Source organism: Oncorhynchus mykiss, chromosome 19, assembly GCF_013265735.2.
Source record: "Oncorhynchus mykiss isolate Arlee chromosome 19, USDA_OmykA_1.1, whole genome shotgun sequence".
NCBI classification, from domain to species: domain Eukaryota; kingdom Metazoa; phylum Chordata; class Actinopteri; order Salmoniformes; family Salmonidae; genus Oncorhynchus; species Oncorhynchus mykiss.
In genome coordinates this window covers 48549927-48565918 of record NC_048583.1, presented here as the reverse complement: position 1 = coordinate 48565918, position 15992 = coordinate 48549927, and the positions used below count along the sequence as shown (strand labels likewise).

At 42.3% G+C, this 15992-nt stretch overlaps 1 protein-coding gene and 1 long non-coding RNA gene across 2 annotated transcripts in view; both read right to left on the bottom strand.

The window, feature by feature from the left end:
• LOC110498372 (AT-rich interactive domain-containing protein 1B) overlaps positions 1-15992 on the bottom strand; it is a 331437-nt gene that overhangs the window by 16630 nt on the left and 298815 nt on the right. The window contains exons 9-10 of the mRNA XM_036954974.1: positions 15680-15813; positions 5982-6085 (exon numbers count right to left, since the gene is read on the bottom strand). Of these exons, the coding sequence (XP_036810869.1) occupies positions 5982-6085; positions 15680-15813 (238 nt within the window). The remainder of the gene's footprint in view (positions 1-5981; positions 6086-15679; positions 15814-15992) is intronic.
• LOC110498048 lies at positions 1591-4353 on the bottom strand. The gene is made up of 2 exons (XR_002469766.2): positions 4069-4353; positions 1591-3582 (listed from the first exon to the last, which is right to left on the bottom strand). It is a non-coding gene; the product is annotated as an uncharacterized LOC110498048 (long non-coding RNA).

Genomic DNA, 15992 nt, shown 5'->3' with positions numbered 1-15992 from the left:
CAAATTCGCCAGACAAAGATCCGCCCCCATTAATTTTCAACAGGAGCACGAGGAGCAATGCACAGGGGATTGTGGGAAGGTGAGAGGTGGGAGCCCTGCTAGCGGAGCGGTAGAACAAGTTCAGCTCTGCTCTACTTTATACAAATTGAACATGGCCACCACTGCAATTAACCAATCAAGTGAGGAGCAGATGTTTGCTTGAAAATCTTCCGTTCATGAAACATAGTTCTGCGTGTCATTAGTTCCCGGGCATGCACAACCAATAGAGATGGAGGAAAGCCGATCATCGCTGTGTATGGTTTTCCAATTCAGGATGATTTTGCTTTGATACACTCTTAGAAAAAAGGGTTCCAAAAGGGTTCTTCGGCTGTCCTCGTAGGATAACCCTGTTTGGTTCCAGGTCAAATCCTTTTTGGTTCCATGTCAAATCCTTTTTGGTTCCATGTAGAACTTTCTGTGGTTCTACCTGGGACAAAAAAGGGTTCTTCAAAGGGTTCTCCTATGGGGACAGCCGAAGAACCCTTTTAGGTTCTAGATCACACAAGCATGTAGAATACATAGACAAAATCATAAGGTCAAGAGGATTGCAGAGACTGTTGGTGTTGATGGTGAGTGAAGAGAGATTTGCACAACAATGTTTGCTTATGCTGCTAGCTAGTTATAAACCTCAATCAACCTAAACCTCAAAACTGTGATCAAACCCAACATTTGTGAATGTGTTGAGTAAATTAAATTGTAAAATTTGCCCAGAAATGACCAGTAACACATATTATAACAGTGCTAATGATTCATGTATCATAACAATACAATGTTAATGTATTATAGTTTATGGCTCTTTCATTATACTTGTGTCATGACATTGATGATGATAGCTCACTTCCTGTAAAATACATAGGCCTACATACACATGACTGGGTACTTTGTGTAAAGGAAATTGTGGCTTTGAAATGCAAACATTGTTGTGCAAATCTCTCTTTAACCACCATCAACAACAACATCTCTACAATCCTCCTCCATGCCATTGACCTTCTGATTTTGTCTCTGTATTCTGAAATCATTCTCAGCAAATAAACAAGGTATAATTACAATGCTCCCCATGCCCCATTATTTTCCTTTTTGACATTTTAATTACCCTACAAATTGTCAGCTCCTTATTTTCATGTACAACACTGTACCTAGGGTTGCATTTGCACTAAACAATTTCATGTCAGAAAAATAATGTAGAAAATCTGGCTTATGGTTAGCATCATATTCATGATCTACTGGTATAATTTTTAAATTGAGAACATATAGCTAGCTCAACAATATACAATTGATGTGTGAGTTTAGCTTTTCTCTGCTTCAGATATACAATGACAAACACACATTGATTGCACATGTTCATTAGGTCAGTTTTGCCATCCTACTGTAGGCCTATGGCTGCATTGGTGATGCATGACATTATGATAAACTGCAAAATGGGTTCACATGGCTGATATCCTGAGACAGAGTGACAATCAAATAAAACCGATTGGAGAGCTCACATCTGGACAAAAATGTAATGTTAGTTTGAGAAAGCAACAAAGTAACACAGCAAATTCAAGACAGATCCCCTTCACACCTTTTTATTGCAAAATGAATGAACGTTGACACAAGTTCTTCTTAAATATTGTTTTTAAGTTAACAATTAAAACAAGTTTAAAAACTTAACTTCAATTAATCAACATAAATTAATCTAAATATAATTTCAAAATGTACAAATAATCTAACTTGTTTATAAATGTCAGACATCTTAGTAAGTAAGCTACTATTACTAAAGCATCATTTCTAGGTGAACAAAAAAGTCCTGTCATGATTTTCCTTCCAGGGTGAGGATAAAAGAGAGCCCCCCCCCCCCCTCTCCCACTAGAGAGGAAGGGGGGAAGTGGGCCAGTTTTATAACTTTAACGACCAGTCGTAAACTTTCTCTCTCTGGCCCGGCAGCATTGAACAAAGGAATATGATGTGTGTAGAGAGAGAATCGGACGCCAAAACTCTAACATCCAACAGTGGATAATGAAACAATATTTGTAACATAAAAAATATGGGAAATGGTTTGTGGGGATCCAAACAATAATTATGGCAAAAGTATATTGTTTTGTAAGGTCATTAAGGATGGTATTACAAGATAATGGTAACTCTACAAATGTATACATCCCAGTTATCAGATTTACATCTAAATGTTGTAATTTTATATGATTAAATTTGAAACCATTTGTGATAAGATTAAACATGATTTTAGCCTTCTTAATTAGATAACTGTTTTTCATTTAAACTTTTGCCAAGTCAGTAACCACGGCAACGTGAGCACAGACATTGTGGCAACGTGATGGAACCGCCCTCCAAGGCGAGTGCATAAAAGGACTCGCTGAAGAATTAACATATTAAACAGGTATACGTGCAGCGCGAGCTGAATACGCTGAAATGGTTGCAATTTCAATACAGACCAGCGTGACCGACAGCGTGAGCTGAATGTCACGAAATTGATAGAAACTCTCTAGACTACACAGGAACGTTCAGTCTGCAGCTGTTTATGTACTTTAGTCTAGTAAACTCGACCAAAGACCACCTCTGAAGGATCTTGTCTAATGAACACTCCGAGACAAAGAAGCCTACTACTACAACTACAAAGGACATAGTGACCTCTGGTGGACAAATCAGAGACCTCTGTCAAACTGACTCCCCATAGATAGATTTCAAAAGAGACAACAAAGACATACAAGTGTAAATATGTGTTGCATTTCTAAATCCATCCGAATGAGTGGTTGTTAGGGTGCTAAATATCCATATTTACGATGAGCGTATTTTCCACATGTATGTACAATAAGCCCACTCTGTGTATTTCTGTGTGATTCTTTAGTTAGTTAGTAAATAAATAATTAAGCCAATTTGTGTATCGGTGAATCATCATTTAGACAAGGGTTTGTGCAGATATATGAAGTCAACGACTTTCAGAATGAAACTGATATGAGGTAATAATGATTAATGGATGACTGGTATGAAAACGATATATTCTGATATATATTCTGATTCTTAATTCGGGAAACGCTAAGTCATTAAACTAACTTTTCCCGTGGTGCCCCAAGATTGCTAATGAGTTAATTGTTACCTGATTCATTTAATCATGTCTAATAATTAAACATAGTTAATTGATTTATTAAAATAACAGCATCAATGATAGCCACGTCACGACAGTCCCTACCAGAGGTGGCCAACCTTGTTCCACTTCCTGATCTACTGAGTGAGCAGACTTCTATTCCAGCACAGAAATAATACACATTATTATCAACTCATTAGGTTTGATAAGTTGAATCGGGAGTGTTAGTGCTGATCTGGAACAGAAGCCTGCACACCCAGCAGACCTCTGGGAGAAGGATTGGCCTGCTACAGTTGTAATACGTTTGTAGCCTACATTATGTGTGACTTTTAACTGTAATGTTGTATAAAACATTTACTAACATAAGTACACATACAACTCATGGCATATAAGGATATGCCAGCAGTCTCTTGGGACATTCACTGGGACCTCTTCATCTACAGACAGGCTTTTGCAGCTCTCCATATCTGAGGACAGACATCACAAAGAAACAGGCTTCATTGTATTTCAATTAGACAGCACGGACTAATATCTCTCTGTCTGTCTCCATAGTTTTCCTCTCTAGGGACTAGAACTGGAGAATATTTTCCTAATGTCATCCCACAATCTGCCTAATGTCATCCCACAATCTAACTAGTACACCTACTCCTTTTTCTGACAACTGGAGCAGAAAATCCTTTCACCCTCTTCCATTGCTGTTATCTTTAAACTAATTTGGGGCATGATATTTTAATTTACAATGATAAATAGGCTTACATCAAGATAGCAAGATAGATATGAAGTTAACTAGCTGATGATATTTCACTTAGCTATAATATGTAAAGTTGGCAAGCTAGATAGCTAATAAGCAGTTCATTAGCCTACACACAGTGGCCTGCTGTAGCTAACTAGCTAGCTAGCTAATAATGCATCGTTTTTTTACATTTTCAAAATGTATTTACTTACTTACTTACTCTCTATAGGTTCACGCCTACGCCCACAAAGCGGACAACCTTTAGCAGTGAAGAGTTGTCAAGCGGAGGCACCGCTTCTGGTCGAAACGGAATGTATTCCGGAATGTAGAGGAATGTATTTGTATATTGCTCTGTTCTTTCCTCACCCATACTTTTACTCCAACCCTGACTGTGTGTGAACAGAAAGCAAACTGCTGTGTGCATCAGAAACACTCAGCAAACCAGAAAGAGTGAGAGAGAGACATCGAGAGTGGGAGAGACAGCGAGAGTGAGAGACAGCGACAGCAATAGAGCGACAGCAAGAGTGAGAGACAGCGAGAGTGTGTGTGTGTGAGAGAGAAAGAGAGAGAGAGAGAGAGAGAGAGAGGGAGAAAGAGAGAGAAAGAGAGGTCATGAGCACATGAGCTCCCACATTTTTCAGCATGTTTTTACAAAAAGATAGATTTAGAGTTAGATAAAAGGGTTAGATAAACTTGGATTTTTCTAGTTTATTATCTACTTCACTTGCTTTGGCAATGTTAATGTACAGTATGTTTTCCATGCCAATGAAGCCCTTAAATTTAAATGATTTAAAATTAATTGAGAGAGAGAATGAAATAAAGAAAGAAAAAGAGAGTCCTGACTACTCAGAATACATGGAACAAGTGCTCCAGGTCGGTGTACAGGTTTGCGTTTGAGAGTTTCAGTGACAGATTGCACATGTCAGCAGAACCTTGATGTGCTCTCTCTCTCTCTCTCTCTCTCTCTCTCTCTCTCTCTCTCTCTCTCTCTCTCTCTCTCTCTCTCTCTCTCTCTCTCTCTCTCTCTCTCTCTCTCTCTCTCTCTCTCTCTCTCTCTCTCTCTCTCTCTCTCTCTCTCTCTCTCTCTCTCTCTCTCTCTCTCTCTCTCTCTCTCTTTCAGTCTTGCAGAGCAGGGAGACTAAGGCTTTGTCTTGTTAGTACAGAGTACAGACACATCATCTTTTCAGGGAGCTCTGGGGTCTTCACACAGCTTTGACTGCCTTCAATAATTCAACACCCACCACTATTATCAGCAAAGACAGGGATTTTCACAGAAATGATAGGGGCAAAACAAATGGCAGGAATGGAAAGAGCCAACGAGCAAAGCTGTTGTTGAGCTCAGCTGCATTTGGGAGAAGTGAGAAGTCAGCAATATGGTGGTTTGGGCTGTGGAGAGGAGCGAGTACAGTGTGTGTGTGTGTGTGTGTGTGTGTGTGTGTGTGTGTGTGTGTGTGTGTGTGTGTGTGTGTGTGTGTGTGTGTGTGTGTGTGTGTGTGTGTGTTTGTGTGTGTGAGAGAGAGAGAGAGAGAGAGAGAGAGAGAGAGAGAGAGAGCGTCGGGGTTGGAGTCAATTCGAATTGAAGTCAGTCAATGCAGGAAGTGATTTAAAATTTAAAAAATGTAAAGGAAACATTTTTGGAATTAAAATGTTCTCATTTTCGGATTATTGAGAGGTCACTGAAAATAAAATACATTTTTGACTGACTTTAATTCGAACTGACACCACCCCTGGTGTGTGTGTGGGTGTGTGCAAGTGTGTTTGCGTGCTTGTGTATAGATGCCAAAACATCAACAAGGAAGAGAGCTGAGGGCAAAAACAAAACGAGAAAATATTATTAACTGTAAATGTTAAACAAATCATTAAATATGGCAAGAAAACAAAAACAAAACTCTGCCTGCTGTGCTGATGCAGCATATGCTGATCAGATGCCTTTGGTTCATTAGTGTTTCAACAGAGCGCACGCGAGAGAGAAAGAGACAGAGAGAGAGAGACAGAGAGAGTGAGAGCAAGCTGGAGAGAGAGCGAGTGAATGTAAGAGAGAGAGATAGAAAGAGAGAGCAAGAGAGAGAGAGAGAGAGAGAGAGAGAGAGAGAGAGAGAGAGAGAGAAAAAGAGAGAGAGAGAGGGGTTTTACCTTTAGTTTTGGAGGTTCATTGGTGGGCATGTTCTCCTCCTTGCCACCTGTTTTCTGCTTCCCATCAGGATTCATCATCCCACTCACAGCCATCCCCACGGCCCCTACATGGATGGAACAACAATTACAAACAATTTACACGTTTGAAAAGGCATTGGTGCATGTGAATGAATTCCCCCCCGTGGATAATAAAGACTCCACTCCACTCTACGTTACTCTACTCTACCCTACCTTATCCTATCATACTCTACTCAACTCTACTCTACTCTACTCTACTCTACTCTACTCTACTCTACCCTACTCTACTCTACCCAACCCTAATATACTCTACTCTACCCTACCCTACCCTACTCTACCCTACTCTACTCTACTATACCCTACTCTACTCTACTCTACCCTACCCTACTCTACCCTACCTTATCCTATCCTCCTCTACTCTACTCTACTCTACTCTACTCTACTCTACTCTACTCTACCCTACTCTACCCAACCCTACTCTACCCTACCCCACCCTACTCTAACCTACACTACCCTACTCTACTCTACCCAACCCTACTATACTCTACTCTACCCTACTCTACTCTACCTACTCTACTCTACCCTACTCTACTCTACCCTACTCTACCCTCCTCTACTCTACTCTACCCTTCTGTACCCTACCCAACCCTACTCTACTCTACCCTATCCTACACACCCATCATCTACTCTAGCCTACTCTACTCTACTCTACCCTATCCTACTCAACCCTACTCTACTCTACTCTACTTTACTCTACCCAACCCTACTCTACTCTACCATATCCTACTCAAACCCTACTCTACTCTAGCCTACTCTGCCCTACTCTACTCTACCCTACCTCCTCTACTCTACTCTACTCTAGCCTACCCTACCCTCCTCAACTCGACTCTATTCTACACTACTCTACCCAACCCTACTCTACCCTATCCTACTCAACACTACCCTCCTCTACTCTACTCTACCCTACTCTACCCCCCTCTACTCTACTCTACCCTACTCTACTCTGCCCTATCCCACTCACCCCTCATCTACTCTAGCATACTCTACTCTACTCTACTCTACCCAATCCTACTCTACTCTACCATATCCTACTCAACCCTACTCTACTCTAGCCTACTCTACCCTACTCTACTCTACCCTATCCTCCTCTACTCTACTCTACTCTACTCTAGCCTACCCTACCCTCCTCAACTCTGCCCTACTCCACCCTACTCTACCCTACTATACGCTACACTACTCTACTCTACCCTTCTCTACTCTACCTTCCTCTACTCTACTCTATCCTACTCTACCCTCCTCTACTCTACTCTACCCTACTCTACTCTGCCCTATCCCACTCACCCCTCATCTACTCTAGCATACTCTACTCTACCCAACCCTACTCTACCCTATCCTACTCAACCCTACTCTACTCTACTCTACCCTACTCTACCCTACCCTCCTCTACTCTACTCTAGCCTACTCTACCATACCCTCCTCTACTCTATACCCTACTCTACTCTACCCTACCCTACTCTACTCTACCTACTCTACCCTACTCTACTCTACCCTACTCTACCCTCCTCTACTCAACCCTACTATTCTCTTCTCTACTCTACTCTACCCTACTGTACCCTACCCAACCCTACTCTACTCTACCCTATCCTACTCACCCATCATCTACTCTAGCCTGCTCTACTCTACTCTACCCTACTCTACCCTATCCTACTCAACCCTATTCTACTCTACCCAACCCTACTCTACTCTACCATATCCTACTCAACCCTACTCTACTCTAGCCTACTCTACCCTACTCTACTCTACCCTCCTCTATTCTACTCTACTCTACTCTACCCTACTCTACCCTATCCTACTCAACACTACTCTACCCTACCCTCCTCTACTCTACTATACCATACTCTACTCCACTCTACTCTACTCTACTCTACCCTACTATACCCTCCTCTATTCTACTCTACCCTACTCTTCTCTACTCTACTCTACCCTACTCTACCCTACCCTACCCAACCCTACTCTACCCTATCCTACTCACCCATCATCTACTCTAGCCTACTCTAACCTACTCTACCCTCCTCTATTCTACTCTACCCTACTCTTCTCTACTCTACTCCACCCTACTCTACCCTAACCTACCCTACCCAGCACTACTCTACCCTATCCTACTCACCCATCATCTACTCTAGCCTACTCTACTCTACCCTACCCTACCCTACTCTACCCTACTCTACCCTCCTCTATTCTACTCTACTCTACCCTACTCTTCTCTACTCTACTCTACTCTACCCTACTCTACCCTACCCAACTCTACTCTACCCTATCCTACTCACCCATCATCTACTCTAGCCTACTCTACTCTTCTCTACCCTACTCTACCCTATCCTACTCAACCCTACTCTACTCTACTCTACCCAACCCTACTCTACCCTATCCTACTCAACCCTACTATACTCTACTCTAGCCTACTCTACTCTACCCTACCCTACTATACTCTACTCTAGCCTACTCTACCCTACTCTACTCTACCCTACCCTCCTCTACTCCAGCCTACCCTCCTCAACTCTACTCTACTCTACTCTACCCAACCTTACTCTACCCTATCCTACTCAACCCTACTCTACCCTCCTCTACCCTCCTCTACCCTACTCGACTCTACCCTACTCTACTCTACTCTACTCTACCCTACTCTACCCTCCTCTATTCTACTCTACCCTACTCTTCACGACCCTACTCTACCCTACCCTACCCAACCCTACTCTACCCTATCCTTCTCACCCATCATCTACTCTAGCCTACTGTACTGTACTCTACCCAACCATACTCTACCCTATCCTACTCAACCCTACTCTACCCTCCTCTACTCTACTCTACCATACTATACTCTACCCTACCCTACTCTACCCTACTCTACCCTCCTCTATTCTACTCTACTCTACCCTACTCTTCTCTACTCTACTCTACTCTACCCTACTCTACCCTACCCAACTCTACTCTACCCTATCCTACTCACCCATCATCTACTCTAGCCTACTCTACTCTTCTCTAGCCTACTCTACCCTACTCCACCCTACCCTCCTCTACTCTACTCTAGCCTACCCCACCCTACTCTACTCTAGTCTACCCTACTCTACTCTACTCTACTCTACTCTACTCTATTCTACTCTACTCTAGCCTACCCCACCCCACCCTACTCTACTCTACTCTAGTTTACCCTACTCTACTCCACTCTAGCCTACTCAACCCTACTCTACCCTACCCTCCTCTACTCTACTCTAGCCTACCCCACCCTACTCTACTCTAGTCTACCCTACTCTACTCTACTCTATTCTACTCTACTCTAGCCTACCCCACCCCACCCTACTCTACTCTACTCTACTCTACTCTGACATTGGTGCATCATGAATCCACCTGCCCAACCTGTGAGTGAAACATACAGTATAAGTGCATATGAATGTCTTGTGTATAAGGAGCAATCTTTACATTGCATATACACTGAGTGAACAAAACATTAAAAACACCTTCCTAATATTGAGTTGCACCCCCTTTTGCCCTCAGAACAGCCTCAATTGGTCTGGGCATGGACTCTACAAAGTGTGGAAAGCGTTCCACAGGGATACTGGCCCATGTTGACTCCAATGCTTCCCACAGTTGTTGGATGTCCTTTGGGTAGTGGACCATTCTTGATACACACAAGAAACTGTTGAGCGTGAAAAACCTAGCAGCGTTACAGTTCTTGACACAAACCTGTTCATCTGGCACCTACTATCATACCCCGTTCAAAAGCACTTAAATATTTTTTAAATATTTTGTCTTGCCTATTCACCCTCCGAATGGCACACATACACAATTATTTCTCAATTGTCTCAAGGATTAAAAAGGATTATTTTGAACCTGTCTCCTCCCCTTAATCTACACTGATTGAAGTGACATCAATAAGCGATCATAGTTTCGCCTGGATTATCCTGCTCAGTCTATGTTGTGGAAAGAGCAGGTGTTCTTAATGTTTTGTACACTCAGTGTATATAAGGAGTTAATGGGGGGTATCAGTCTTTGTCATTGTAGCCATTTCACTACGTCTTGTCTCTGTAATAGGCACACACAGAGCCATAGACATCAGAGCCATAGACATCTCAAGCCGAAGCACAGCCGAAGCACAGTCCTGGATAATGGAGAAAGTTCCTCTTCCATGGATTCTTCTCAAAAGGAATGAAGGAAAACTATTGTTTTTAAATGAATAAGACATTGTTTAAGAAAGAAATGTACTTTCCAATTAAATACCATTGCATTATCTCAGCATTGCTGACTAGATATCTAATGTTTTTGTGCAACACATCATTTTTTGATTTCTTTAATTATTTCAAAAGTTTTCTTGGTAAAAACGAATAAGATCTTGAAGACTACTTCTTAGTGATGGGCATGAGTAATCGAGTACTAGAGTACTGAAACGGACGTCAAAGCTCGATCTTCAACCAGAATTTTTTTTAAATCAAATACTCTAAAACTATTTGGTGGAATGTGCTTTGTGGCTACCCGAACAGACAAGTTACATTTTGTCTTGAAGACAACGTTAATTCGCTTTGACTCCACTTCCATTTGTACATGTGCATTTGCAGGGCATAACAAAAAATAAACCAAGCCAAGAATCACACCGTTCTTCTCCATAAATTCCCTTTCCCGTTCCCTCCCACACACACATGCTGAGTGCACACAAGCTCCCATTAGACCTACAGAAATAAATGTCAATAAAAACATGCCTAACTGATGGGATACAGAAGCTACATTCCTTGCCAAATGACGACAGTTTTATCACAAATTCAAAAGGGACAAGTTAATTGAAGTAGGAAAATATGTGTTCCAACAACGAGCTGCAGTTTTGGAATAATTGCATCCCGCCTATTTTCCGCTTCAGCTTTGCGAACTGCTAGTGCCATTTACAATTGGTTAGCCTAGACTATAACCCCCCTAAAAATAGACCGGTTCCACACTGAAAATATGCAAAAACATTAGTTTGAGCCCTGTTTCAAAATTGTATTGACATTTTATTTTATTTAACTAGGCAAGTCTGTTAAGAACAAATTCTTATTTACAATGATGGCCTACCCTGGCCAAACCCGGACGACACTAGGGCCAATTGTGCCCTATGGGACTCCCAATCACAGCCCGATGTGATTCAGCCTGGATTCGAAAGTGGGACTGTAGTGATGCCTCTTGCATTGAGATGCAGTGCCTTAGGCCGCTGCACCACTTGGGAACACCCTGGGAGAATAACTCAAGAGTGATCATCTGATATCCCCTCCAAAATTGCATTGGAGGGAATAGCAGCTGCTTTATATTCTCCTGACCAATTTAGCTATTTAGTGTTTTTTTGTGTGCTTATTGTAACTTATTTTGTACATAACGTTCCCGCCATCGTTTCCTATGACCGAAAAGAGCTTCTGGACATCAGAACAGCTATCACTAACCTCAATATTGATAAGGACTTCAAAGAGTTGGAGGTGAAGGACATGTTGATTATCACGGATGAGGCCCAAATCCAAGACACTCAGAAAAGGAGGCGCTATAGAGGCCAGCGTGCGGAATACCTGACAAGACTACATTGGAGAATGAATAAACTGCCTCTGCCCTCAGTTCTGTTGGCTAACTTGCAATCACTGGAGAATAAACTGGACAAGCTCTAATCGAGACTATCCTATCAACGTGATCTGAAGAATTGTAGTATCCTATGTTTCCCCAAGTCGTGGCTGAACAAGGACATGGAAAATGTTAATCTAGCTGGTTTTTCTATACATCGGCTGGACAGAACAGCAGGATCAGAGAAACTCAGGGGAGGGGGTGTTTGTACCTTTGTTAACAACAGCTGGTGTGCAATTTCTATTATTAAGGAAGTCTCAAAGTTCTGCTCGCTTGAGTAAGAATACCTAATGATAAGCTGTAGACCATACTATTTACCAATCAACATTTTTTTGTAGCTGTCTATTTACCACCACAAACCAGTGCTGGCACTTAAGACCACACTCAGCGAACTGTATAGGGCTGTAAGCAAACAAGAAAATGCTCATCCAGAGGCGGTGCTCCTAGTGGCCAATAATTATAATGCAGGAAAACTGAAATCTGTTTTACCTCATTTCTACTAGCATTTCACCTGCGCAACTACAGGCAAAAAAACTTTACATCACCTTTACTCTACACACAGAGAAGCATACAAAGCTCTCAATCGCCCTCTATTTCTTTTCAAATCTGACCATAATTCTATACTTGTGATTCCTGCTCACATGTAAAAACTCAAACAGGAAGTACCAGTGACGCGCTCAACACGAATGTGGTCCGATGAAGCAGATGCTAAGCTACAGGACTGTTTCGCTAGCACAGACTGGAATATGTACTGAGATTCATCCCATGGCACTGAGGAATTTACCACATCAGTCACAGGCTTCATTAATAAGTGCATCAACGACGTCGTACCCACAGTGACCGTACGTATGTACATATCCCAACCAGAAGCCATGGATTACAGGCAAGATTCACACTGAGCTAAAGGCTAGAGCTTCCACTTTCAAGGAGTGGGACACTATTTATTTATCCTTTACTTAATTAGGCAAGTCAGTTATTAAGAACAAATTATTATTTACAATGATGGCCTACACCGGCAAACCCAGGCAATGCTGGGACAATTGTGCACTGCCCTATGGGACTCCCAATCATGGCCAGATGTGATACAGCCTGGATTCAAACCAGGGTGTCTGTAGTGACCAAATAACACAACAATTACACACTGTGAAAAAGTAATTGCCCCCTTACACTCAATAACTGGTTATGCCACCTTTGGCTGCAATGACTCCAACCAAACGCTTCCTGTCATTGTTGAGCAATCTCTCACGTTGCATTTTGGCTCACTCTTCCATGCAGAACTGCTTTAAATGTGCAATATTTGTGTTTTCCAACATGAACTGCTCGTTTCAAGTCCTGCCACAACATTAATTGGGATTAGGTCTGGACTTTGACTAGGCTATTCCAAAACTTCAAATGTGTTGCTTTTTAGCCATTTTCATGTAGACTTGACTGTGTGTTTTGGATAATTGTCTTGGTACATGACCCAGCTGTGCTTCAGCTTCAGCTCACAGACTGATGGCCTGACATTCTCCTGTAGAATTCTCTGATACAGAACATAATTCATGGTTCCTTCTATTCATGCAAGTTGTCCAGGTTCTAAGGCAACAAAGCATTCCCAAACCATCACACTACCATTACCACACTTGACCATTGGTATAAGGCTCTTACTGTGGAATGCAGTGTTTGATTTTCGCCACGGAGGTGGAGATGCCGTACCAGGCTGAGATGCAGCCCGACAGTATACCCTTGATGGTGCTCCTATAGAACACTGTGAGGGCCCTCAGGGACAGAATTAGCTAACTTGTATTGTTATTTTATTGTGTTATTATTTCCTTTTTTATTTGCTAATTATTATAATTGTTTTCTTACTTTTTAACTCTGCATTGTTGGGAAAGGGCTCGTAAGCATTTCACAGTCAAGTCTACAACTGTTGTTGTATTCGGTGCATGTGACAAATTTGATAACCGTTCCAGGCACTTTGCACTGGTAACCTGTGGTGAATTCAATTGATTGGCCATGATTTGGAAAGGCACACACCTGTCTATATAAGGTTCCACAGTTGACAGTGCATGTCAGACAAAAACCAAGCAATGATGTTGAAGAAATTGTCCGTAGAGCTCCGAGACAGGATTGAGTCGAGGCAGAGATCTGTGTAAGGTTACCAAAACATTTCTGCAGCATTGAAGGTCCCCAAGAATAGAGTGGCCCCCATCGTTCTTAAATGGAAAAAGTTGAGGTGAGGTCAGGGAGGTGACCAAGAACCCAATGGTCACTCTGACAGAGCTCCAGAGTTCCTCTGTGGAAATGGGATAACCTTCCAGAAAGACAACCATATCTGCAGCACTCCACCAACCAGGCCGTTATGTTATCTGCGTTATGTTATCTGTTATATCTGTGGCCAGATGGAATCCACTCCTCAGTAAAAGACACATGACAGCCCACTTGGAGTTTTACAAAAGGTACCTAAAGCACTCTCAGACCATGATGAACAAGATTCTCTGGTCTGATTAAACCAAGATTGAACTCTTTGGCCTGAATGAATGCCAAGCATCACGTCTGGAAGAAATCTGGCACCATCCCTACGGTGAAGCATGGTTTTTCAACGGCAGGGACTGGGAAACTAGTCAAGATCGAGGGAAAGATGAACGGAGCAAAGTACAGAGAGATCCTTGATAAAAACCGTCTCCAGAGCACACAGGACCTCAGACTGGGGTGAAGGTTCACCTTCCAACAGGACAATGACCCTAAGCACACAGCCAAGACAACACAGGAGTGGCTTTGGAACAAGTCTTTGAATGTCCTTGAGTGGCCCAGCCAGAGCCCGGACTTGAACCCGATCTAACATCTCTGGAGAGAGCTGAAAATAGCTGTGCAACAACGCTGCGCATCCAACCTGACAGAGCTTGAGAGGATCTGCAGAGAAGAATGGGACAAACTCCCAAATACAGGTGTGCCAAGCTTATAGCGTCATACCCAAGAAGACTTAAGGCTGAAATCACTGACAAAGGTGCTTCAACAAAGTACTAAGTAAAGGGTCTGAATACTGAATACTAATGTAATATTTAAGTTTTGTATTTTTAATACATTTGCAAAAATGTCTAAAAACCTGTTTTTGCTTTGTCATTACTGTGTTCTAAAAATAGATTTTATTGTCGGTCGAGTACTCGAACAGTCAAAAAAAATGTCCAATGCCCATCCCTACATACTTCTCGAGTGTGAACTGAATGTATATTTTCCTATTGAGAAGAAAGTGTCCCTACATGCAAAGAGTCCCAAGGTTCGTCCCTGTATTTTACTTTTCTGTTCGGTGCTCAGCACTATGTGAAATGAATAGCTTTTTTTTAGCACCCCAGGGGCAACACAGATGAGTTTTCAAGAACCTTGGCACTGTAGTTCATTTGATGTCTTCCAAATGTCATGCAGGCTAATATTTAGTTTTGTAAGGCCGCGCAGAAAGCTCTTTTCATTTAGAGACTTGCATTCTCTGAGGTGCGTTTAGCACAACGCAGCGGGGTGAAGGGCAGGGAAGAGGGATACATTGCATTAATCTGTTCTCAGGAGGGTCAACGGAACAAGAGAATTAACAGAACAGAACTGCCTGCAGGAAATTAACCAGCTTCAGAACAGTGTCTGTCTGTCTGTCTGTCTCTCTGTCTCTCGGTCTCTCTCTCTCTCTCTCTCTCGCTCGCTCACTCTTCCAAGAACAACAACATCACAAACACACAGGTTCTGGCATTGGATTAGATCTGTTGCAGTTTGAGCCATTTCCTAAAACACTAATCTGGAGCGCCTAGGCCAACTGGCATAACATTCCTAGAGATAAAATGCTTGATTGATTTTGATAGCTTTAAAGTGAGCAAAGCTCTGGCATCTCTCCTAACCTCCTGTTATTACTTAGATTATTAAAAATGCCACAACAGATTAGTTTGTTGTAGTATAGACACTGATATGAACACTACTGTTAGAAGTCTGTCAAACTGAAGACCATAAAAGAGTAAAGTTAAATCTCAACCCTTTTAGACTGTTCACTACTGGTTGCTGTGGGATACCTTGTTGGTCTATCCAGGTCTTACCTGAGGGTGGCATGTTGTAGGGCGGACCCTGTGGTGTGCCCATGCCTGAGTTGTTGCCTGGTGACTGGTTGTAGGGGGCTCCAGATCCTGTTGTTCCCATCAGGTTCATGCCAGGGCCTGGGTAGCTGCCCTGTCTGGGACACACAAAGACAAGGGTCTGGTTAGAGAGGAAAGACCGGACCTGGATACTTGGTGTGGAGAGAAATGAGTTGGCTTTTGACAGAGTCGTAGAAAAGACTCCGTAATAGATTAGACTTTCTGCATCTTTTGCAAGCCTAAAAGGCCATGCCAGTCATAGGATATGCTTATACGT